Below are 22005 nucleotides of genomic sequence, written 5' to 3'. Positions count from 1 at the left end.
GGCGTAGTATTCTACGTTCTGCAGCTCTGCTGGGTGCTGTGAGGGATGTCTATCTTGGTGGGGCTCCCTTGCAGAAGAACCCCTGGGGACCGCCTGCTGTGTCCCCCACCCCGTGATAAGCGCAGGCTCTGTGCCCTGCCCAAGGCGCTGCTGGCTGTGGCTCCTTGTGCGCTGGCCCAAGGGGACTCGTTCCCCATCCGCCTGTGGTGCCTGCAGCCCCTCGGTCCCCTCTGTCTTCTGTTCCAGCTTCTGCCCCCAGCTCCTGGTCCCGCTGCAGCACAGATGGGGCTCCCCTGGGGCTGCCAACGCCCCAGCCTCACCAGCCATGCCAGGGGCCTCCTGACTTCCCTCGTCACTCTGCTCCTCCTCCGGCTGGGCTCAGGTAGGATCCTGTGGGGCTGCTGGGGGCTCTCCCCCCTGGGCCTGGCAGACGTGCTGCTGTGGGGAAGGGGAGCGGACGTGGGGCAGGGGAAACCCGAGCCCACAGGTCAGCCCCAGGTAGGTTTTGCTTTCCCTTTGGTTCTTTCACACAATATGGGCACTGCCTTGGCTGCCCTTTCTGGCTCTTCTTCACCTGCTGAAATACTGCAGAGAGGGCTACCTCTCCCAGCACACCACCTTTTCCTGCATGTCCTCCCTCTCCCTCTCCAGTTTCCCCAGTGGTTTCCCATGGGACTTGGGGGACAGAGCATGCACCAACTCATGCACAGCTCACCCTTTGTCACTCATTGCCCATAAATTTACAATGGCAAAATCTCACCGCCGCTCTGTGCCCTTCTCCATTGCCCAGCCCAGCTCAGAGTGGTGGACCAGACCACCCTCTCACTGCCGCCGTGGGGCAGGATGTCGTGCTGCCCTGCCACTTGTCCCCTCGACGGGATGCTCGCAGCTTGGAGGTCAGGTGGATCCGGGATGATATCCCTGAGGCAGTGCACCACTACTGCGATGGAGAGGACCTGTACGGGGAGCAGATGTGGGCATATGCTGGGAGGACAGAGTTGTCCAGAGATGGTCTCTCTGCTGGAAGCTTGGACTTGCGAATCTCCGGGTTGAGACCCTCGGATGATGGACAGTACGTCTGCACTGTGAAAGATGCTGATGATTACGGAGAAGCTATAGTGGATCTGGACGTGACAGGTTAGTGGCTGAGTTGATGCATCCAGGTGTCCCTGGGACTGTGTGCCCTACCCAGGCCTCTGTCCCATCCTCATAGCAATCGATGAAACCTGTCGAAGAGTTTAGTCTGATGGGGCTTGACCTCCTCAGTATGTGAGCACTTGTCCAGCAAGGTGTACACACATTCTGCTGCAAGTGGGTTTTTGGGACAGAGCTGCAAGGATGAGTTGTTTTTGATCATTTTCTGTGGTCTCATGAACTGTGTCCAATGATGTTCTGAGGGCACTGGGCACAGGCTGCTGCTGAGCAGCTCCTTCAGTTGTGCCAGCCATGGGACCAATGACAATATCTGAAGCAGGAAAGAGAACTCTGAGCAGTTGAACCTCTGCTTGCTTTTTGTTTTTGTCCTGGGGGAGATCTGAGACATTTTCTGGAAGTCTCGCGTCTTCTTCAAACAGCACGGCTTGGTGCAGAAACGCTGCCTGGAGGTGCTGAAGCTCAGCACCTGAGTTTTATGGGAGATTTGGGGCCACTGGCATTGTGCAGCCCTGCTCTCTGGTTCTGGCACCAGCCGCAGTTGTTTAGGGGTGAGAGTGGGTGCGTTGAGCGTACAGTCCCAGAGCTGCTGTGGCTGTGGCTGGTCTGGGCTTCGTTTGGCATGGGAGAAGATGGGATCTTTGCCTTGGAACTGAATCCCTCCCCAGTTCAAGCCCCAGCTGCAGGCTCTTCCCCCAGCCACAGGCGCTGACCCCCACCTCTCCCTCAGGGGCTAAGAGGCTGAAGGCGTCCGGGTGCTGTGTCGATCGGCCGGCTGGTACCCGCTGCCGCAGCTGCTGTGGAGGGATGCTCACGGGCAGCATCTGCCCTCGGTCTCCCAGACACATTCCCAGGACCAGGAGGGGCTCTTTGAAATTGAAGGCGCCATCATCGTGACCGGGAGCGTGGAGGGGCCCTTGTCCTGCGTGGTCAGGAGCAGCCGCCTCCAGCAGGAGCAGGAATCATCCCTGCACATCGCAGGTACAAATAGCACAGCCAGGGGGAGGTGTTCCTGGCCCCTGCACTTGTCCTGAGCTGGGAGAAGTCTGGGTCTTGCTTTTCCACCCGCGGACATGGAAATGCAGCCCTTTTCCTGGTGCCTTTTCTCAGCTCCCTTCTTCCACAACGCCCAGCCCTGCATGGTGGTTCTGGTTCTGGTCCTCGTGCTTTTGGCTGTGTCCATTGGCCTCGGTGTTTATCTCTTTCGAAAGAAAGGTAAGCTGGCAGCGCAGGGATGGAGCAGAGGGAGGTGTTCTGCAGGGACCCACGTGGGTCTGGAGCGGGGCTGAGCCCTGGCCCAGGGAGGTGCGTAGGAGGAGGAAGGGAATGTTCTCCTGGGGATCCCAAAGGCCTTAGGATCCTCTTGGGCCTCTCCCTTGGGCTACGAAGGCAGGGGAGAAAGCAAGGGGCCTTGGGTGGGAGGCCAGGGAGCATGGCTGCAGCGTGGGGCTGGTGGGAAGGCCCAGACCCCCTGCAGATGTTCCCACCGAGCAACCAAGCTGCTCTGCTGACCTCCTGTTCCTCCGCCTTTGCTTTTCAGTGGCACAGAGCCAAGAGTTGTCCTTACAGTCCTTGCAGTCCCTGCCCCCAGACCCTGGGGAGGTGGTGTCCCTTTGGGAGGGAATGGAGAAGGTTTCTGATGTCTCATGATACAGGTTGGTGTGCGTTGGGTTGCCCTCTGCGGTGCTTCTCCTGCCCTTGCTGGGCATGTTCAGGAGCCAAGAGGTGCCCCATCTCCTGCCCCGTGGGGCAGCTCCTGGCCCCGAGCTGGGGAAAGCCTGCCCAGGGCTGAGCTCTGCCCCTGATGGCCTGGCTCCTTCTGTCCCTGCAGTGAAGGTGACCCTGGATCCAGACACGGCTCATCCACTGCTTGTCCTGTCAGAGGACCACAGGAGTGTGAGATGGGAAAGTACATGGCAGAAGGTGCCCAGCACACCCGAGAGATTTGATATTCGGTGCTGCGTGCTGGGCCATGAGAAGTTTGAAGAGGGGAGGCACTGGTGGGAGGTGGAGGGGGAGCTTCAAATGTATTCTTGGTGGGCTGTGGGGGTGGCCAGGGCATCTGTGAAGAGAAAGGGGGAGATCAACATGAGCCCTGAAGAAGGAATCTGGGCTGTGCAGTACAATGAGGGGCAGCTCATGTCTCTCACATCTCCTCCCACCCCCTTGTCCCTGTCCCCTGTCCCCACGAGGATCTGGGTCTGTCTCGACTGTACCCAGCAGCAGGTGTCTTTTATCAATGCTGACAATGGGTTCGAGATCTTCTCTTTCCCATCAGCCTCCTTCAATGGGGAGAGCATCCGCCCCTGGTTCTGGCTGGAGACACAGGGAATTCAGCTGTGCCTGAGGGGCAGCACCCCCCAGACTCTGTCCCCAGCCCTGGGGGCTCCTGACCTTCTCCAGCCACTCCTGGATCACGTCTCCTTGGTCCTGCAGGAGCAGCACAGGAATGAGGGGCAGTGGGGCCAGAGGCTGCCCCGTGTTCCTCCTTGGTGCTGGAGGAGGGCTGGGATGCTGCAAGCAGGGGCCAGGCCCCTTGCAGCCCCTGGGTTCTGCCCTGCACAGGGTGCACAAGCCCTGCTGGCACCCATGGGTCTCAACCTGCCTCTGAGCCCCAGCAGGTAGCACAGGGGCTGCAGCAGCTCACGACACTCCTCTCCCCTCTGCTTGCACTGCTTGCAGACCCCAGTGCAAGGGATGTGCTCACCGTGTACTGCCGGCCATTGCAGGCCACCTTTGCCTCCTAGTTTGGGGCTGATCTTTGCTCTGTGCCTGGTGCTGATCATGAGCAGCCTGTGGGGGCTCTTTGTCCCTCCTCTGGAGCACATCAAGGCACAGCAGCAGCAGCACTGTGGCAAATAAAGTTTTGCACAGGAAGATGGAGTCTGGCAGTGGCATTTCCTGGGTGCTTCTGTCCTCAGGCTTTGCTGCCTGGGAAGGCGTCTTGCAGCAGACCATCTCCTTGGTGTTGGTCCTAGGAGTCAGAGCCAGGAGGAACCTAAGCTCCAGCTGCCCCCAGTTCCCCAGCTGATGCCTGGGACCCACTTGTCCCAGCTGCGTCATTGCCCTACCCTGGGGCCACCCAAAGAGCTTCCAGCCTCCCATTACACAGGCTCTGCAGAGGCTGTGCTCACAGGGGGGCATCTCCGGCTCTTGGAAGTCCTCCAGGCAGAGGGAGCAGGTGCTCTCAGGCTTCAGCCATGAATCACAGAATAGCCCAAATCGGTAGGGACCCAACAGGACTATCGACTCCGTTTTCTGGCTCCACAAAGTACCTACCAAAAATCAGACCCTTTCCCTGAGAGCCTTCTCCAAACGCTCCTTGAGCTGCGGTAGGCTCAGGGCCATGGCCATGTCCCTGGGGAGCCTGTTCCAGTGCCCAACCACCCTCTCAGGGAAGAACATTTTCTGAACAGCCCGCCTGAGCCTCCCCTGTGGCAGCTCCATGCCGTTCCCTATCAAGTGACAGACCAATGGCTTCTCTGGTCCTACTTTTGCTGTTTAGATATTTTTGAAAAATCCTTTTTATTGTCCCCCACACTACTGTCAAGCTTCAACTCAAATTGAGCTTTGGCCATTTGAATCTTTCCCCATAGGAATTAGGGCAGCATATCCAGAGGTGTGCCTTAGTTCCTTAAAGAACAGAAGGTCATCCATGTCATCATCTTGGCTGAATGCTGAAGCTGTCCCTCCTGTCTTTGGAAGCCATTTCCATGCCCAAGCCCCCACCCTGCTGCAACAGGGCTTCTCTTTCCAGAGGGTGAATGGTCTGCCCATTTCTTCCTCCTCTGGGATGGCCAGAGCTGGGGAGTGGGGCTGGTTCTTCGCCCTCACCACTCTGGGCAAAGGGTGGCAGCACAACAGTCAGCACTGAGGTGCAGGAAACAAACTTCACAACTTCTGAAGAGTTATAAAGCAGGTATGTTTATTGCAGTGCTGGGTGCAAGGGGATCGCTCCTCCTAGCTTGCACACCAATGGTTACTGCCAGGGTGTTTATATTGATGGCATATATGCATATTCATTTCATTTCCCGAAAGTCTCCTACATATTCATCGGGTCTCTGGAGAATCATTAACGTAGGTTCCCACCCCTATTCGCATGCACGCTAGAGTCCTCGGGTGGTCCTCCAGTGTACTCTGATGGTCTTTTGATGAAGGACAGAAGTCTTCCTCGCTGCTAAACTTCTGACCCTTCCTTTTATTTACAGACTTCAGCAATCCAAGCCAGTTCTTGCTGGTTCCATTATCTATGCATGCAGTCTTTTACTCCCTTGTCTTTCGGATTGCCCTCTCCTTGTGGTTAACACACAATTGTGTTAGCTAAGAAGTACAGATTCAACATCCTTTACCTTGTTCCCTGCCTCAGTCTTTTAGTGTCACCCTGTCCTCCTCCCTACCTCAGTCCTGTCCTTGAGGTTGATATACAAGAAAGTCCCTGTGTTAGCTAAAACCTGCAAAATCGCCATGCTTTCCTTTGTTCCCTGTCTCAGCACCCAGCTGAGCGACTTTCCCTGCAGCCTCTGATCCCGCTCTGCTCTGGAGCCTCTTGCTCCCATCCCCCAAGTGTCCGAGCTCCTCCCAGAGATTTTTTGTTGTCCGGAACTGCATAAGAGTTGGGCAATTGTCATGTAGCTTTTTACTTCCTGTAGCCTGGCTGGGTGTGGTGAGGGACCTCTCTCTCGGTGGGGCTCCCCTGGAGAAGAACCCCTGGGGGCTGCCTGCTGTGTCCCCCACCCCATGATAAGCGCAGGGTCTGTGCCCTGCCCAAGGCGCTGCTGGCTGTGGCTCCTTGTGTCCGAGCCAAAGGGGACTTACTCACCATCTGCCTGCGGTGCCTGCAGCCCCTCGATCCCCTCACTCTTTTGCCCCAGCTTCTGCCCCCAGCTCCTGCTCCTGCTGCAGCACAGATGGGGCTCCCCTGGGGCTGCGGCCGCCCCAGCCTCACCGGCCATGCCAGGGGCCTCCTGACTTCCCTCGTCACTCTGCTCCTCCTCCGGCTGGGATCAGGTAGGATCCTGCGGGGCTGCTGGGGGCTCTCCCCCCTGTGCATGCAGACTTTCTGCCATAGGGTAGGGGAGCGGACGTGGGGCAGGGGGACCCCAGCCCACAGCTCGGCCCCGACTTGCTTTCACTTTCCCTTTGGTTCTTTCATGCAATATGGGCGCTGCCTCGGCTGCCCTTTCTGGCTCTTCTTCACCTGCCCGAGTGCTGCAGAGAGGGCTCCCACTCCCAGCACACCTCCTTCTCCTGCACGTCCTCCCTCTCCTTCTCCCATTTCCCCGGTGGTTTCCCATGGGACATGGGGGATGCAGCACGCACCAACTCATGCACAGCTCGCCCTTTGTCACTCACTGCCCATAAATTTACGATGGCAAAATGTCACCTCCTCTCTGTGCCCTTCTCCATTGCCCAGCCCAGCTCAGAGTGGAGGGACCAGGCCAGCCTCTCTCTGCCACCGTGGGGCAGGATGTCGTGCTGCCCTGCCACTTGTCCCCTCGCAAGGATGCTCGCAGCTTGGATATCAGGTGGATCCGGGATGATATCTCTGAGACAGTGCACTACTATCGCAATGGAGAGGACCTGTACAGGGAGCAGATGGAGGCATATGCTGGGAGGACAGAGTTGGCCAGAGATGGTCTCTCTGCTGGAAGCCTGGACTTGAGAATCACCAGGGTGAGACCCTCGGATGATGGCCACTACTTCTGCACTGTGAAAGATGTTAACGCTTATCACGAAGCTATTGTGGAGTTGGAGGTATCAGGTTAGTGGCTGGGGTGATGCTCTCAGGGGATGGTCCTTGTGTCCCTGGGTTTGTGTGCCCTACCCAGGCCCCTGTCCCATCCTCACAGCCTTTTGATGAGGCCTTTCAATGTCTGATGGGGCTTTTCCTCCTCTGTCGGTGAGCGAGCACTTGTCCAGCAAGGAGCCATTCTGCTGCAGGTGTTTTTTTTGTACAGATCAGTTGGTTTAGATAGGTTTTTGTGGTGTCCTTGAACTCCATCCCCATGATGTTCGGAGGGCACTTGGCATGGGCTGCTGAGCAGCTCCTTCAGCTCTGCCTGCCATGGGACCAATGACAACATCTGAAGCAGGGAAGAGACCTCTGAGCACCTAGACCTCTGCTTGCTTTTGCTTTTTGTCCTGGGGGAGACCAGAGATGTTGTCTGGAAGTCTCGGGGCATCTTGAACCAGCACAGCCTGGTGCAGAGATGCTGCCTGGAGGTGCTGAAGCTCGGCACCTGGGTTTTCTGGGTGATTTGGGGCCACTGGCATTGTGCAGCCCTGCTGTCTGGATCCGGCACCATCCGGGGTGGTTTGGGGTGAGGGTGGGTGCATGAAGCGCCCAGTCCCAGAGCTGCTGTGGCTGTGGCTGGTCTGGGCTGTTTCTGACATGGGAGCAGATGGGGTCTTTGCCTTGAAATGAATCCCTCCCCAAGTCAAGCCCCAGCTGCAGGCTCTTCCCCCAGCCACAGGCGCTGACCCCCACCTCTCCCTCGGGGGCTACGAGGCCGGAGGCGTCCGCGTGCTGTGTCGATCGGCCGGCTGGTACCCGCTGCCGCAGGTGCTGTGGAGGGATGCTCGAGGGCAGCATCTGCCCTCGGTCTCCCAGACACATTCCCAGGACCAGGAGGGGCTCTTTGAAATTGAAGGCACCATCATCGTGACCGGGAGCGTGGAGGGGCCCTTGTCCTGCGTGGTCAGGAGCAGCCGCCTCCAGCAGGAGCGGGAATCGTCCCTGCACATCGCAGGTACAAATAGCACAGCCAGAGGGAGATGTTCCTGGCCCCTGCAGTTGTCCTGAGCTGGGAGAAGTCTGGGTCTTGCTTTTCCACCCGCGGGCATGGAAACACAGCCCTCTTCCTGGTGCCTTTTCTCAGCTCCCTTCTTCCACAACGCCCAGCCCTGGATGGTGGCTCTGGCTCTGGTCCTCGTGCTTTTGGCTGTGTCCATTGGCCTCGCTGTTTATCTCTTTCGAAAGAAAGGTAAGCTGGCAGCGCAGGGATGGAGCGGAGGGAGGTGTTCTGCAGGGACCCGCGTGGGTCTGGAGCGGGGCTGAACCCTGGCCCAGGGAGGTGCGTAGGAGGAGGAAGGGAATGTTCTCCTGGGGATCCCAAAGGCCTTGGGATCCTCTTGGGCCTCTGCCTTGGGCAACGAAGGCAGGGGAGAAGGCAAGGGGCCTTGGGTGGGAGGCCAGGGAGCATGGGTGCAGCGTGGGGCTGGTGGGAAGGCCCGGACCCCCTGCAGATGTTCCCACCCAGCAACCAAGCTGCTCTGCTGACCTCCTGTTCCTCTGCCTTTGCTTTTCAGTGGCACAGAGCCGAGAGCTGGGTGAGTCCTTGCAGTCCCTGCCCCCAGCCCCTGGGGAAGTGGTGTCCCTGCGGGAGGGACTGGGGTGGGTGGGCTGTGGGGGCTTGTGTGCTGGTGGCTCGGGGGTGCTGGAGGAGCAGCTGGAGCCTGACAGGGGAGTGGGGAGTGCTGGGGCTGGGGCTGCCCTGGACACGGGACACGGCCGGGATGGCTGAAAGGAACGGGGATCAAGGTGGGGACGGGGAGCGAGCTGTGGGGCTGCCCCGCTCTGCACTGACGCTTCTGGGACAGGGACGTCCTCCACCCGTCCCCATTCCCTTCACCTTGTGCAGAGAGCTGCACAAGTGTCTGTCCTTACTTTTCACCTGCAAAAGCTTTGCTCAGAGCCGGGTCTGGCTGACTGTTGGTCTGGTCCCTCCCAGTCTGGGAGCAAGGTGGTCTGTGCCCATCGCACACTGTATAGATTTTGGTGTCTTCCCATTGGAGCCACCGTGAGATGAGAAGCAGTAACGCATTGCTTTTACTTCCTTTTCCAGTGAAAAAGGATGCAGAGCAGGGTAAGTCTCCCTTCACATAACCAAAGATTTGGTGTCTTCCCGTGGGAGGAGCCATGGGCTGAGCAGCTCTCCCTTCTCATCATGCATTGCTCTTGCTTTCCTTTTCCATCGGAACAAGCTGAACAGCTTGGTGAGTCTCCATCTCTTATTGAAATGCATTCAGGTCTAGCCATTAGATGGGTTTTCTCCCCTCATCATGCATTGCTTTTGCTTTGCTTTTCGAGAGGAAAAAGCTGAAATGCTGGGTGAGTCTTCTTCAGCCTCAAGAAATTTGAGCTTAGCCTTGTTAGTAGCCCTGGTATGAGTAACTATCCCCTCTCATCATTTGTTGCTTTTCTCTTTCTCTTGCAGCTGCACAAGCTACAGAGCTCGGTGAGTGTCCCTCCCAAAATTTAAAATAAATTAAAATAAATAAAATAAAATAATAAAATAAAATAAAATAAAATAAATAAAATAATAAAATAAAATAAAATAAAATAAAATAAAATAAAATAAAATAAAATAAAATAAAATAAAATAAAATAAAATAAAATAAAATAAAATAAAATAAAATAAAATAAAATAAAATAAAACCTCTGTATTAAGGAAGAATGGTGAAGAGAGATGTTTTCTCTTCTCATCATGTATTGCTTTTACTCTTGTTTTGCAGAGGAAAAAGATGCAAAGCTGGGTGAGTCTCCCTATAAAAACCAAAGCAGTTTGGGGTCCGGTTGAGCTGTCCCCTCTCAACATGCCTTGTTTTTTCACTTTTCCAGAGAAACAAGCTGCAGAGCTGGGTGAGTGTCCCTCCTGAAATTTAAAATAAATGAAATGAAATGAAATGAAATGAAATGAAATAAAATAAAATAAAATAAAATAAAATAAAATAAAATAAAATAAAATAAAATAAAATAAAATAAAATAATATAAAACAAAGTAAAATAAAAGGCTCTATATTAAGGAAGAAAGGTGAAGAGAGAAGTTTTCTCTTTTCATCATGAGTTGCTTTTACTCTTGTTTTGCAGAGGAAAAAGATGCAAAGCTGGGTGAGTCTCCCTATAAAAACCAAAGCAGTTTGGGGTCCGGTTGAGCTGTCCCCTCTCAACATGCCTTGTTTTTTCACTTTTCCAGAGAAACAAGCTGCAGAGCTTGGTGAGTGTCCCTTCTGAAATTTAAAATAAATGAAATGAAAATAAATGAAAAAAAATGAAATGAAATGAAATGAAATAAAACAAAATAAAATAAAATAAAACAAAATAAAAGGCCCTTTATTAAGGAAGAAAGGTGAAGAGAGAAGTTTTCTCTTTTCATCGTGAGTTGCTTTTACTCTTGTTTTGCAGAGGAAAAAGATGCAAAGCTGGGTGAGTCTCCCTATAAAAACCAAAGCAGTTTGGGGTCCGGTTGAGCTGTCCCCTCTCAACATGCCTTGCTTTCCTTTTCTTTTTTCTAGTGGAGCAAGCTGCAGAGCTGGGTGAGTATCCCTCCCCAAACTGAAAACAAAAAATGGAGGTCCAGCCATGGGATCAGAAGCTGTCCCCTCTCACCATGCCTTGTTTTTTCACTTTTCCAGAGAAACAAGCTGCAGAGCTGGGTGAGTGTCCCTCCTGATATTTAGAATAAAATAAAAAATAAAATTAAATAAATAAAATAAAATAAAATAAAATAAAATAAAATAAAATAAAATAAAATAAAATAAAATAAAATAAAATAAAATAAATGGGTCTGTATTAAGGAAGAAATGCGAAAAGAGAAGTTTTCTCTTTTCATCATGAGTTGCTTTTACTCTTTTTTTGCAGAGGAAAAAGATGCAAAGCTGGGTGAGTCTCCCTATAAAAACCAAAGCAGTTTGGGGTCCGGTTGAGCTGTCCCTTCTCATCATGCCTTGCTTTTTTTTTCTTTTTTCTAGTGGAGCAAGCTGCAGAGCTGGGTGAGTGTCCCCTGCTTGGGCCCCAGGGCAATGGCATGGTGATGTGCAGGGGAGGGTGGGCAGCTGGGACAGAGCAGCCCAGGGCTGGACCCTCACCCTGCCCACACCCACTGGGCATCGGCCGTGGGCTATGACCAGCTCTCCCCTCTCCTTCCAGCATGGAGAAGGTTTCTGCTGCCTCATAATAGAGGTAGGTGTGCATTGAGTTACCCTCTGCAGTGCTTCTCCTGCCCTTGCTGGGGCATGTTCAGGAGCCAAGAGGTGCCCCATCTCGTGCCCCGTGGGGCAGCTCCTGGCCCCGAGCTGGGGAAAGCCTGCCCAGGGCTGAGCTCTGCCCCTGATGGCCTGGCTCCTTCTGTCCCTGCAGTGAAGGTGACCCTGGATCCGGACACGGCTCATCCACGGCTCATCTTCTCAGAGGCCTTCAGCAGTGTGAGATGGGAAAGTGAATGGCAGCAGGTGCCTGACAGCCAGGAGAGATTTGACCGTTGGTGCTGCGTGCTGGGCCGTGAGGAGTTCAGAGAGGGGAGGCACTGCTGGGTGGTGGAGGTCGAGGGGGAGCGCCAAAAATATTCTTGGTGGGCTGTTGGGGTGGCCAGGGCATCTGTGGAGAGGAAGAAAGGGATCAGCATATGCCCCAAAGAAGGGATCTGGGCTGTTCAGTACAATGAAGGAGATCTCGTGTCTCTTACAACTCCTCGCACCTACTTCTCCCTGTCCCCCGTCCCCATGAGGATCTGGGTCTGTCTGGACTGTACCCAGCAGCAGGTGTCTTTTATCAACGCTGACAATGGGGTGGAGATCTTCACATTCACAGCAGCCTCCTTCAATGGGGAGAGCATCCGCCCCTGGTTTTTGCTGGAAAAGCCAGGAATTCAGCTGTGCCTGAGGGACAGCACCCCCCAGACCCTGTCCCCAGCCCTGGGGGGCTCCTGCCCTTCTCCACCCACTCCTGGATCACCTCTCCTTGGTCCTGCAGGAGCAGCACAGGAATGAGGGGCAGTGGGGCCAGAGGCTGCCCCGTGTTCCTCCCCGCTGCTCCAGTGCCGGGGCACAAGCCCTGCTGGCACCCGCGGGTCTCAGCCTGCCTCTGAGCCCCAGCGGGCAGCACAGAGGCTGCAGCAGCTCTCCACGCTCCTCTCCCCTCTGCTTGCACAGCTTGCAGACCCCAGTGCAAGGGATGTGGTCACCGTGTGCTGCCGGCCATTGCAGGCCACCTTTGCCTCCTAGTTTGGGGTTGATCTTTGCTCTGTGCCTGGTGCTGAGCATGAGCAGGCTGTGGGGGCTCTTTGTTCCCTCCTCTGGAGCACACCAAGGCGCAGCAGCAGCAGGACTGCGGCAAATAAAGTTTTGCACAGGAAGATGGAGTCTGGCAGTGGCATTTCCTGGGTGCTTCTGTCCTCAGGCTTTGCTGCCTGGGAAGGCGTCTTGCAGCAGACCATCTGCTTGGTGTTGGTCCTGGGAGTCAGAGCCAGGAGGAACCTAAGCTTCAGCTGCTCCCTGTTCCCCAGCTGATGCCTGGGACCCACTTGTCCCAGCTGCGTCATTGCCCTACCCTGGGGCCACCCAAAGAGCTTCCAGCCTCCCATTACACAGGCTCTACAGAGGCTGTGCTCACAGGGGAGCATCACCGGCTCTTGGAAGTCCTCCAGGCAGAGGGAGCAGGTGCTCTCAGGCTTCAGCCATGAATCACAGAATAGCCCAGATCGGTAGGGACCCAACAGGACTATCGACTCCGTTTTCTGGCTCCACAAAGTACCTACCAAAAATCAGACCCTTTCCCTGAGAGCCTTCTCCAAACGCTCCTTGAGCTGCGGTAGGCTCAGGGCCATGGCCATGTCCCTGGGGAGCCTGTTCCAGTGCCCAACCACCCTCTCAGGGAAGAACATTTTCTGAACAGCCCGCCTGAGCCTCCCCTGTGGTAGCTCCATGCCGTTCCCTATCAAGTGACAGACCAATGGCTTCTCTGGTCCCACTTTTGCTGTTTAGATATTTTTGAAAAATCCTTTTTATTGTCCCCCACACTACTGTCAAGCTTCAACTCAAATTGAGCTTTGGCCATTTGAATCTTTCCCCATAGGAATTAGGGCAGCATATCCAGAGGTGTGCCTTAGTTCCTTAAAGAACAGAAGGTCATCCATGTCATCATCTTGGCTGAATGCTGAAGCTGTCCCTCCTGTCTTTGGAAGCCATTTCCATGCCCAAGCCCCCACCCTGCTGCAACAGGGCTTCTCTTTCCAGAGGGTGAATGGTCTGCCCATTTCTTCCTCCTCTGGGATGGCCAGAGCTGGGGAGTGGGGCTGGTTCTTTGCCCTCACCACTCTGGGCAAAGGGTGGCAGCACAACAGTCAGCACTGAGGTGCAGGAAACAAACTTCACAACTTCTGAAGAGTTATAAAGCAGGTATGTTTATTGTAGTGCTGGGTGCAAGGGGATCGCTCCTCCTAGCTTGCACACCAATGGTTACTGCCAGGGTGTTTATATTGATGGCATATATGCATATTCATTTCATTTCCCGAAAGTCTCCTACATATTCATCGGGTCTCTGGAGAATCATTAACGTAGGTTCCCACCCCTATTCGCATGCACGCTAGAGTCCTCGGGTGGTCCTCCAGTGTACTCTGATGGTCTTTTGATGAAGGACAGAAGTCTTCCTCGCTGCTAAACTTCTGACCCTTCCTTTTATTTACAGACTTCAGCAATCCAAGCCAGTTCTTGCTGGTTCCATTATCTATGCATGCAGTCTTTTACTCCCTTATCGTTGGGATTGCCCTCTCCTTGTGGTTAACACACAATTGTGTTAGCTAAGAAGTACAGATTCAACATCCTTTACCTTGTTCCCTGCCTCAGTCTTTTACAGTCACCCTGTCCTCCTCCCTACCTCAGTCCTGTCCTTGAGATTGATATACAAGAAAGTCCCTGGGTTAGCTAAAACCTGCAAAATCGCCATGCTTTCCCTTGTTCCCTGTCTCAGCACCCAGCTGAGCGACTTTCCCTGCAGCCTCTGATCCCGCTCTGCTCTGGAGCCTCTTGCTCCCATCCCCCAAGTGTCCGAGCTCCTCCCAGAGATTTTTTGTTGTCCGGAACTGCATAAGAGTTGGGCAATTGTCATGTAGCTTTTTACTTCCTGTAGCCTGGCTGGGTGTGGTGAGGGACCTCTCTCTCGGTGGGGCTCCCTTGGAGAAGAACCCTGGGGGCTGCCTGCTGTGTCCCCCACCCCATGATAAGCGCAGGCTCTGTGCCCTGCCCAAGGCGCTGCTGGCTGTGGCTCCTTGTGTCCGAGCCGAAGGGGACTTACTCACCATCTGCCTGCAGTGCCTGCAGCCCCTTGATCCCCTCTCTCTTCTGCCCCAGCTTCTGCCCCCAGCTCCTGCTCCCGCTGCAGCACAGATGGGGCTCCCCTGGGGCTGCGGCCGCCCCAGCCTCACCGGCCATGCCAGGGGCCTCCTGACTTCCCTCGTCACTCTGCTCCTCCTCCGGCTGGGCTCAGGTAGGATCCTGCGGGGCTGCTGGGGGCTCTCCCCCCTGTGCATGCAGACTTTCTGCCATAGGGTAGGGGAGCGGCCGTGGGGCAGGGGGACCCCAGCCCACAGATCAGCCCCGACTTGCTTTCACTTTCACTTTGGTTCTTTCACGCAATATGGGCGCTGCCTCGGCTGCCCTTTCTGGCTCTTCTTCACCTGCCCGAATGCTGCAGACGGCTCCCACTCCCAGCACACCTCCTTCTCCTGTACGTCCTCCCTCTCCTTCTCCCATTTCCCCGGTGGTTTCCCATGGGACACGGGGGATACAGCATGCACCAACTCACGCACAGCTCACCCTTTGTCACTCACTGCCCATAAATTTGCGATGGCAAAATGTCACCTCCTCTCTGTGCCCTTCTCCATTGCCCAGCCCAGCTCAGAGTGGAGGGACCAGGCCAGCCTCTCACTGCCACCGTGGGGCAGAATGTCGTGCTGCCCTGCCACTTGTCCCCTCGCAAGGATGCTGGCACCTTGGATATCAGGTGGATCCGGGATGATATCTCTGAGACAGTGCACCACTACCGCAATGGAGAGGACCTGTACAGGGAGCAGATGTGGGCATATGCTGGGAGGACAGAGTTGGCCAGAGATGGTCTCTCTGCTGGAAGCCTGGACTTGAGAATCACCAGGGTGAGACCCTCGGATGATGGCCACTACTTCTGCACTGTGAAAGATGTTAACGCTTATCACGAAGCTATTGTGGAGTTGGAGGTATCAGGTTAGTGGCTGGGGTGATGCTCTCAGGGGATGGTCCTTGTGTCCCTGGGTTTGTGTGCCCTACCCAGGGCCCTGTCCCATCCTCACAGCCTTTTGATGAGGCCTTTCAATGTCTGATGGGGCTTTTCCTCCTCTGTTGGTGAGCGAGCACTTGTCCAGCAAGGAGCCATTCTGCTGCAGGTGTTTTTTTTGTACAGATCAGTTGGTTTAGATAGGTTTTTGTGGTGTCCTTGAACTCCATCCCCATGATGTTCGGAGGGCACTTGGCATGGGCTGCTGAGCAGCTCCTTCAGCTCTGCCTGCCATGGGACAACATCTGAAGCAGGGAAGAGACCTCTGAGCACCTAGACCTCTGCTTGCTCTTGCTTTTTGTCCTGAGGGAGACCAGAGATGTTGTCTGGAAGTCTCGGGGCATCTTGAACCAGCACAGCCTGGTGCAGAGATGCTGCCTGGAGGTGCTGAAGCTCGGCACCTGGGTTTTCTGGGTGATTTGGGGCCACTGGCATTGTGCAGCCCTGCTCTCTGAATCCGGCACCATCCGGGGTGGTTTGGGGTGAGGGTGGGTGCATGAAGCACCCAGTCCCAGAGCTGCTGTGGCTGTGGCTGGGCTGGGCTGTGTCTGGCATGGGAGCAGATGGGGTCTTTGCCTTGAAATGAATCCCTCCCCAAGTCAATCCCCAGCCGTGGGCTCTTCCCCCAGCCACAGGCGCTGACCCCCACCTCTCCCTCGGGGGCTACAAGGCCGGAGGTGTCCGGGTGCTGTGTCGATCGGCCGGCTGGTACCCGCTGCCGCACCTGCTGTGGAGGGATGCTCGAGGGCAGCATCTGCCCTCGGTCTCCCAGACACATTCCCAGGACCAGGAGGGACTCTTTGAAATCGAAGGCGCCATCATCGTGACCGGGAGCGTGGAGGGGCCCTTGTCCTGCGTGGTCAGGAGCAGCCGCCTCCAGCAGGAGCGGGAATCGTCCCTGCACATCGCAGGTACAAATAGCGCAGCCAGTGTGAGGTGTTCCTGGCCCCTGCACTTGTCCTGAACCGGGAGAAGTCTGGGTCTTGCTTTTCCACCCAGGGGCATGGAAACAGAGCCCTTTTCCTGGTGCCTTTTCTCAGCTCCCTTCTTCCACAACGCCCAGCCCTGGATGGTGGCTCTGGCTCTGGCCCTCGTGCTTTTGGCTGTGTCCATTGGCCTCAATATTTATCTCTTTCTAAAGAAAGGTAAGCTGGCAGCACAGGGATGGAGCAGAGGGAGGTGTTCTGCAGGGACCCGCGTGGGTCTGGAGCGGGGCTGAACCCTGGCCCAGGGAGGTGCGTAGGAGGAGGAAGGGAATGTTCTCCTGGGGATCCCAAAGGCCTTGGGATCCTCTTGGGCCTCTGCCTTGGGCAACGAAGGCAGGGGAGAAGGCAAGGGGCCTTGGGTGGGAGGCCAGGGAGCATGGGTGCAGCGTGGGGCTGGTGGGAAGGCCCAGACCCCCTGCAGATGTTCCCACCGAGCAACCAGGCTGCTCTGCTGACCTCCTGTTCCTCCGCCTTTGCTTTTCAGTGGCACAGAGCCAAGAGTTGTCCTTACAGTCCTTGCAGTCCCTGCCCCCAGCCCCTGGGGAAGTGGTGTCCCTGCGGGAGGGACTGGTCTGGGTGGGCTGTGGGGGCTTGTGTGCTGGTGGCTCGGGGGTGCTGGAGGAGCAGCTGGAGCCTGATGGGGGAGTGGGGAGTGCTGGGGCTGGGGCTGCCCTGGGCACGGGACACGGCTGGGATGGCTGAAAGGAACGGGGATCAAGGTGGGGACGGGGAGCGAGCTGCGGGGCTGCCCCGCTCTGCACTGACGCTTCTGGGACAGGGACGTCCTCCACCCGTCCCCATTCCCTTCACCTTGTGCAGAGAGCTGCACAAGTGTCTGTCCTTACTTTTCACCTGCAAAAGCTTTGCTCAGAGCCGGGTCTGGCTGACTGTTGGTCTGGTCCCTCCCAGTCTGGGAGCAAGGTGGTCTGTGCCCATCGCACAATGTATAGATTTTGGTGTCTTCCCATTGGAGCCACCGTGAGATGAGAAGCAGTAACCTCTGATCACGCATTGCTTTTACTTCCTTTTCCAGTGAAAAAGGATGCAGAGCAGGGTAAGTCTCCCTTCACATAACCAAAGATTTGGTGTCTTCCCGTGGGAGGAGCCATGGGCTGAGCAGCTCTCCCTTCTCATCATGCATTGCTCTTGCTTTCCTTTTCCATCGGAACAAGCTGAACAGCTTGGTGAGTCTCCATCTCTTATTGAAATGCATTCAGGTCTAGCCATTAGATGGGTTTTCTCCCCTCATCATGCATTGCTTTTGCTTTGCTTTTCGAGAGGAAAAAGCTGAAATGCTGGGTGAGTCTTCTTCAGCCTGAAGAAATTTGAGCTTAGCCTAGTTAGTAGCCCTGGTATGAATTGCTCTCCCCTCTCCTCATCTGTTGCTTTTCTCTTTCTCTTGCAGCTGCACAAGCTACAGAGCTGGGTGAGTGTCCCTCCCGAAATTTAGAATAAATTAAAATAAATAAAATAAAATAATAAAATAAAATAAAATAAAATAAAATAAAATAAAATAAAATAAAATAAAATAAAATAAAATAAAATAAAATAAAATAAAATAAAATAAAATAAATTAAAATAAAATAAAATAAAAGGCTCTGTATTAAGGAAGAAAGGTGAAGAGAGAAGTTTTCTCTTTTCATCATGAGTTGCTTTTACTCTTGTTTTGCAGAGGAAAAAGATGCAAAGCTGGGTGAGTTTCCCTATAAAAACCAAAGCAGTTTGGGGTCCGGTTGAGCTGTCCCCTCTCAACATGCCTTGTTTTTTCACTTTTCCAGAGAAACAAGCTGCAGAGCTGGGTGAGTATCCCTTCTGAAATTTAAAATAAATGAAAATAAATGAAAATAATGAAATGAAATGAAATGAAATGAAATGAAATGAAATGAAATGAAACGAAATAAAATAAAATAAAATAAAATAAAATAAAATAAAATAAAATAAAATAAAATAAAATAAAATAAAATAAAATAAAATAAAATAAAATAAAATAAAATAAAATAAAAGGCTCTGTATTAAGGAAGAAAGGTGAAGAGAGAAGTTTTCTCTTTTCATCATGAGTTGCTTTTACTCTTGTTTTGCAGAGGAAAAAGATGCAAAGCTGGGTGAGTCTCCCTATAAAAACCAAAGCAGTTTGGGGTCCGGTTGAGCTGTCCCTTCTCATCATGCCTTGCTTTTTTTTTCTTTTTTCTAGTGGAGCAAGCTGCAGAGCTGGGTGAGTGTCCCCTGCTTGGGCCCCAGTGCTGGAGGAGCAGCTGGAGCCTGATGGGGGAGTGGGGAGTGCTGGGGCTGGGGCTGCCCTGGGCACGGGACACGGCCGGGATGGCTGAAAGGAACGGGGATCAAGGTGGGGACGGGGAGAGAACTGTGGGGCTGCCCCGCTCTGCAATGACGCTTCCGGGACAGGGACGTCCTCCACCCATCCCCTTTCACTTCCACTTGTGTTTTGGTGGCACGGTGCAGAGAGCTGCACAAGTGTCTGTTCTTACTGCTCCATGTGCATGAGCCTTGCTCAAAGCTGGGTCTTGCTCCATGTTAGTCTGTTCCTTCCCAAATTTGGAGCAAGGTGGTCTGTGCCCTGTCACCAGGGCAAAGAAACTTGGGGTCTAGCTGTGGAAGTAGCAATGGAGTTATAAGCTGTCCTCTCTGATCATGCATTGCTTTTTCTTTCCTTTTCCAGTAAAACAGGCTACAAAGCTGGGTAAGTCTCCTTCCCAAAAGAGAAGGAATTTGGTGTCTCCACGGAGGAGTAGCCATGGGATGAGAAACTGCACCCTCTGAACATGAATTACTTTCTCTTTCTTTTAATTTTATAGAGGAACAAGCTGCACAGATCAGTGAGTATCCATCCCCAAACCCAAAGAATTTGGAGTCTAGACATGGGATGAGAATTTTTCCCTCTGATTATGGATTCCCTGTGCTTTTCCTTCCCAGAGGAAAAAGATGTAAAACTGGGTGAGTCTCCCACCCTAATGTGAAGGAACTGAGGTCCTTTGCTTTGTAGCAGCCATTTGATGAGAATCTGTCCTTCCTCCTCATGCACTGCTTTTCCCTTTCTTTCCCAGCGGAACTGGCTGCAGAGCTGGGTGAGTGTCCCTGAGCCTGGGTCCCAGGGCAACACCAAGGTGATGTGCAGGGGAGGGTGGGCAGCTGGGACAGAGCAGCCCAGGGCTGGACCCTCACCCTACCCACACCCACTGGGCACCAGTCATGGGCTGTGACCAGCTCTCCCGTCTCATTCCAGCATGGAGAAGGTGTATTCTGCCTCAAAACAGAGGTAGGTGTGCACTGGATTGCCCTCTGCAGTGCTTCTCCTGCCTTGCTGGGGCATGTTCAGGAGCCAAGAGGTGCCCCATCTCCTGCCCCGTGGGGCAGCTCCTGGCCCCGAGCCTGCCCAGGGCTGAGCTCTGCCCCTGATGGCCTGGCTCCTTCTGTCCCTGCAGTGGAGATGACCCTGGATCCGGACACAGCTCATCCCCAACTCGTCCTGTCTCAGGACAAGAGCAGTGTGAGATGGGAAAGTGAATGGCAGCAGGTGCCCAACAGCCCAGAGAGATTTATCAGTCAGTGCTGCGTGCTGGGCCGTGAGGAGTTCAAAGAAGGGAAGCATTGCTGGGAAGTGGAGCTGGAGGGGGAGCTGGAAAACGATTTGTGGTGGGCTGGGCTGGGGGTGGCCAGGGCATCTGTGAAGAGGCAGGGTTTGCTCAACATAAGCCCAGAAGGAGGGATCTGGGCTGTGCAGTACAATGAGGGGCAGCTCATGTCTCTCACATCTCCTCCCACCCCCTTGTCCCTGTCCCCTGTCCCCACGAGGATCTGGGTCTGTCTGGACTGTACCCAGCAGCAGGTGTCTTTTATCAACGCTGACAAAGCAGTCGAGATCTTCACTTTCACAGCAGCCTCCTTCAACGGGGAGAGCATCCGCCCCTGGTTCCTGTTGGGGACACAGGGAATTCAGCTGTGCCTGAGGGGCAACGCCCCCCAGACTCTATCCCCAGCCCTGGAGGGCTCCTGCCCTTCTCCACCCACTCCTGGATCACCTCTCCTTGGTGCTCCAGGAGTAGGCCAGGAATGAGGGGCAATGAGGCCAGGGGCTGCCCCGTGCTCCTCCCTGCTGCTGGAGGAGGGCTGGGATGCTGCAAGCAGGGGCCAGGCCCCTTGCAGCCCCTGGACACTGTCCTGCACGCAGCTCCTGTGCTGGGGCACAAGCCCTGCTGGCACCCGCGAGTCTCAGCTTGCCTCTGAGCCCCAATGGGCAGCACAGGGGCTGCAGCAGCTCTCCACACTCCTCTCCCCTCTGCTTGCACTGCTTGCAGACCCCAGTGCAAGGGATGTGGTCACCGTGTGCTGCCGGCCATTGCAGGCCACCTTTGCCTTCTAGTTTGGGGTTGATCTTTGCTCTGTGCCTGGTGCTGAGCATGAGTGAGAGAGGGAGTTAGGAGAATCTTATCAAGTAGAGATAGAGTGCTGACGGCATTAAACTAGGATGCTACTTAGTGTCTTTGCTAACTATGGCGCATTGTGCAAATTAACTAAAGCAAGAAGCCTTGGGCCCCTTACCAAGGTTCGTCTCCTAATAAGAGTGTGAGCCTGTCTTAAGAAACTGGTAGAAACTGGTCCTGCGGATGGACAAGAGCCAAGGAGCAACTGAGTCTGTGCAAAGACAAGAGGTCAACTAGCGGTGACGAGGAAGAGTCATCAATCTTCACCCCACGACCCCCGACGACCACCACCAGGATACACTGTGCAAGCGCAGATGGGAGAACTTTATGGAAATGATTCCTTGGAACTAATTTTAATACGAAGCGGGGACAGGTTATGAATATGTATAAGCATATTGTGAAACTTCATGCATATGTAACCCTTTACTGCATATAACCATGGCAAGTTGCCGCATCAGGTGCGCACGACTTTGGCGGGACTACCCCCGTGCCACCCAGCGCTGAATAAACATACCTACTTTACAATCTTACTGATTGTGGAGTCCATTTTCCACAAGTCATGAGCAGCCTGTGGGGGCTCTTTGTTCCTTCCTCTGGAGCACATCAAGGCACAGCAGCAGCAAGGCTGTGGCAAATCATAGAATCATAGAATATCCTGAGTTGGAAGGGACCCTTAAGGATCATCAAGTCCAACTCTTGATACCGCACAGGTCTACCCAAAAGTTCAGACCATGTGACTAAGTGCACAGTCCAATCTCTTCTTAAATTCAGACAGGCTCGGTGCAGTGACCACTTCCCTGGGGAGCCTGTTCCAGTGTGCAACCACCCTCTCTGTGAAGAACCCCCTCCTGATGTCGAGCCTAAATTTCCCCTGCCTCAGCTTAACCCCGTTCCCGCGGGTCCTGTCACTGGTATTAATGGAGAAAAGGTCTCCTGCCCCTCGACACCCCCTTACGAGGAAGTTGTAGACTGATATAAATAAAGTTTTGCACAGGAAGATGGAGTCTGGCAGTGGCATTTCCTGGGTGCTTCTGTCCTCAGGCTTTGCTGCCTGGGAAGGCATCTTGCAGCAGACCGTCTGCTTGGTGTTGGTCCTGGGAGTCAGAGCCAGGAGGAACCTAAGCTCCAGCTGCTCCCTGTTCCCCAGCTGATGCCTGGGACCCACTTGTCCCAGCTGCGTCATTGCCCTACCCTGGGGCCACCCAAAGAGCTTCCAGCCTCCCATCACACAGGCTCTGCAGAGGCTGTGCTCACAGGGGGGCATCTCCGGCTCTTGGAAGTCCTCCAGGCAGAGGGAGCAGGTGCTCTCAGGCTTCAGCCATGAATCACAGAATAGCCCAAATCG

The 22005-nt window shown here is 54.3% G+C and overlaps 2 protein-coding genes across 18 annotated transcripts; both read left to right on the top strand.

Moving 5' to 3' along the window:
* The first annotated feature begins 10 nt into the window (after positions 1-10).
* Positions 11-21190, top strand: LOC310888207 (butyrophilin subfamily 1 member A1-like). Of its 17 annotated transcripts, none has more exons than XM_083814715.1 (17): positions 31-382; positions 6566-6913; positions 7620-7901; positions 8031-8135; positions 8461-8481; positions 17255-17275; positions 17627-17647; positions 17894-17914; positions 18000-18020; positions 18303-18323; positions 18413-18433; positions 18899-18919; positions 19035-19055; positions 19129-19173; positions 19284-19304; positions 19463-19495; positions 19662-21190. In XM_083814715.1, exons 1-17 carry the CDS (start codon positions 46-48, stop codon positions 20291-20293), a joined length of 1992 nt encoding a protein of 663 aa, XP_083670841.1. In that variant the 5' UTR covers positions 31-45; the 3' UTR covers positions 20294-21190. The 17 variants fall into 17 exon arrangements, with proteins under 17 accessions (XP_083670834.1, XP_083670835.1, XP_083670836.1 ...); XM_083814720.1 differs by lacking the exon at positions 17255-17275 and adding an exon at positions 8997-9017 and having other exon boundaries at positions 19153-19173; XM_083814706.1 differs by lacking the exon at positions 17255-17275 and adding an exon at positions 8997-9017.
* On the top strand, positions 2860-4014 carry LOC310888181 (butyrophilin subfamily 1 member A1-like; the record flags this gene model as incomplete). Its single annotated transcript, XM_083814631.1, has 2 exons — positions 2860-3611; positions 3882-4014. 2 exons carry the CDS (start codon positions 2860-2862, stop codon positions 4012-4014), a joined length of 885 nt encoding a protein of 294 aa, XP_083670757.1.
* Positions 21191-22005: the final 815 nt, after the last annotated feature.

This window comes from Anser anser (assembly GCF_964211835.1).
Source record: "Anser anser genome assembly, chromosome: 31".
NCBI lineage: Eukaryota > Metazoa > Chordata > Aves > Anseriformes > Anatidae > Anser > Anser anser.
This window is presented reverse-complemented; position numbering and strand designations above follow the sequence as displayed.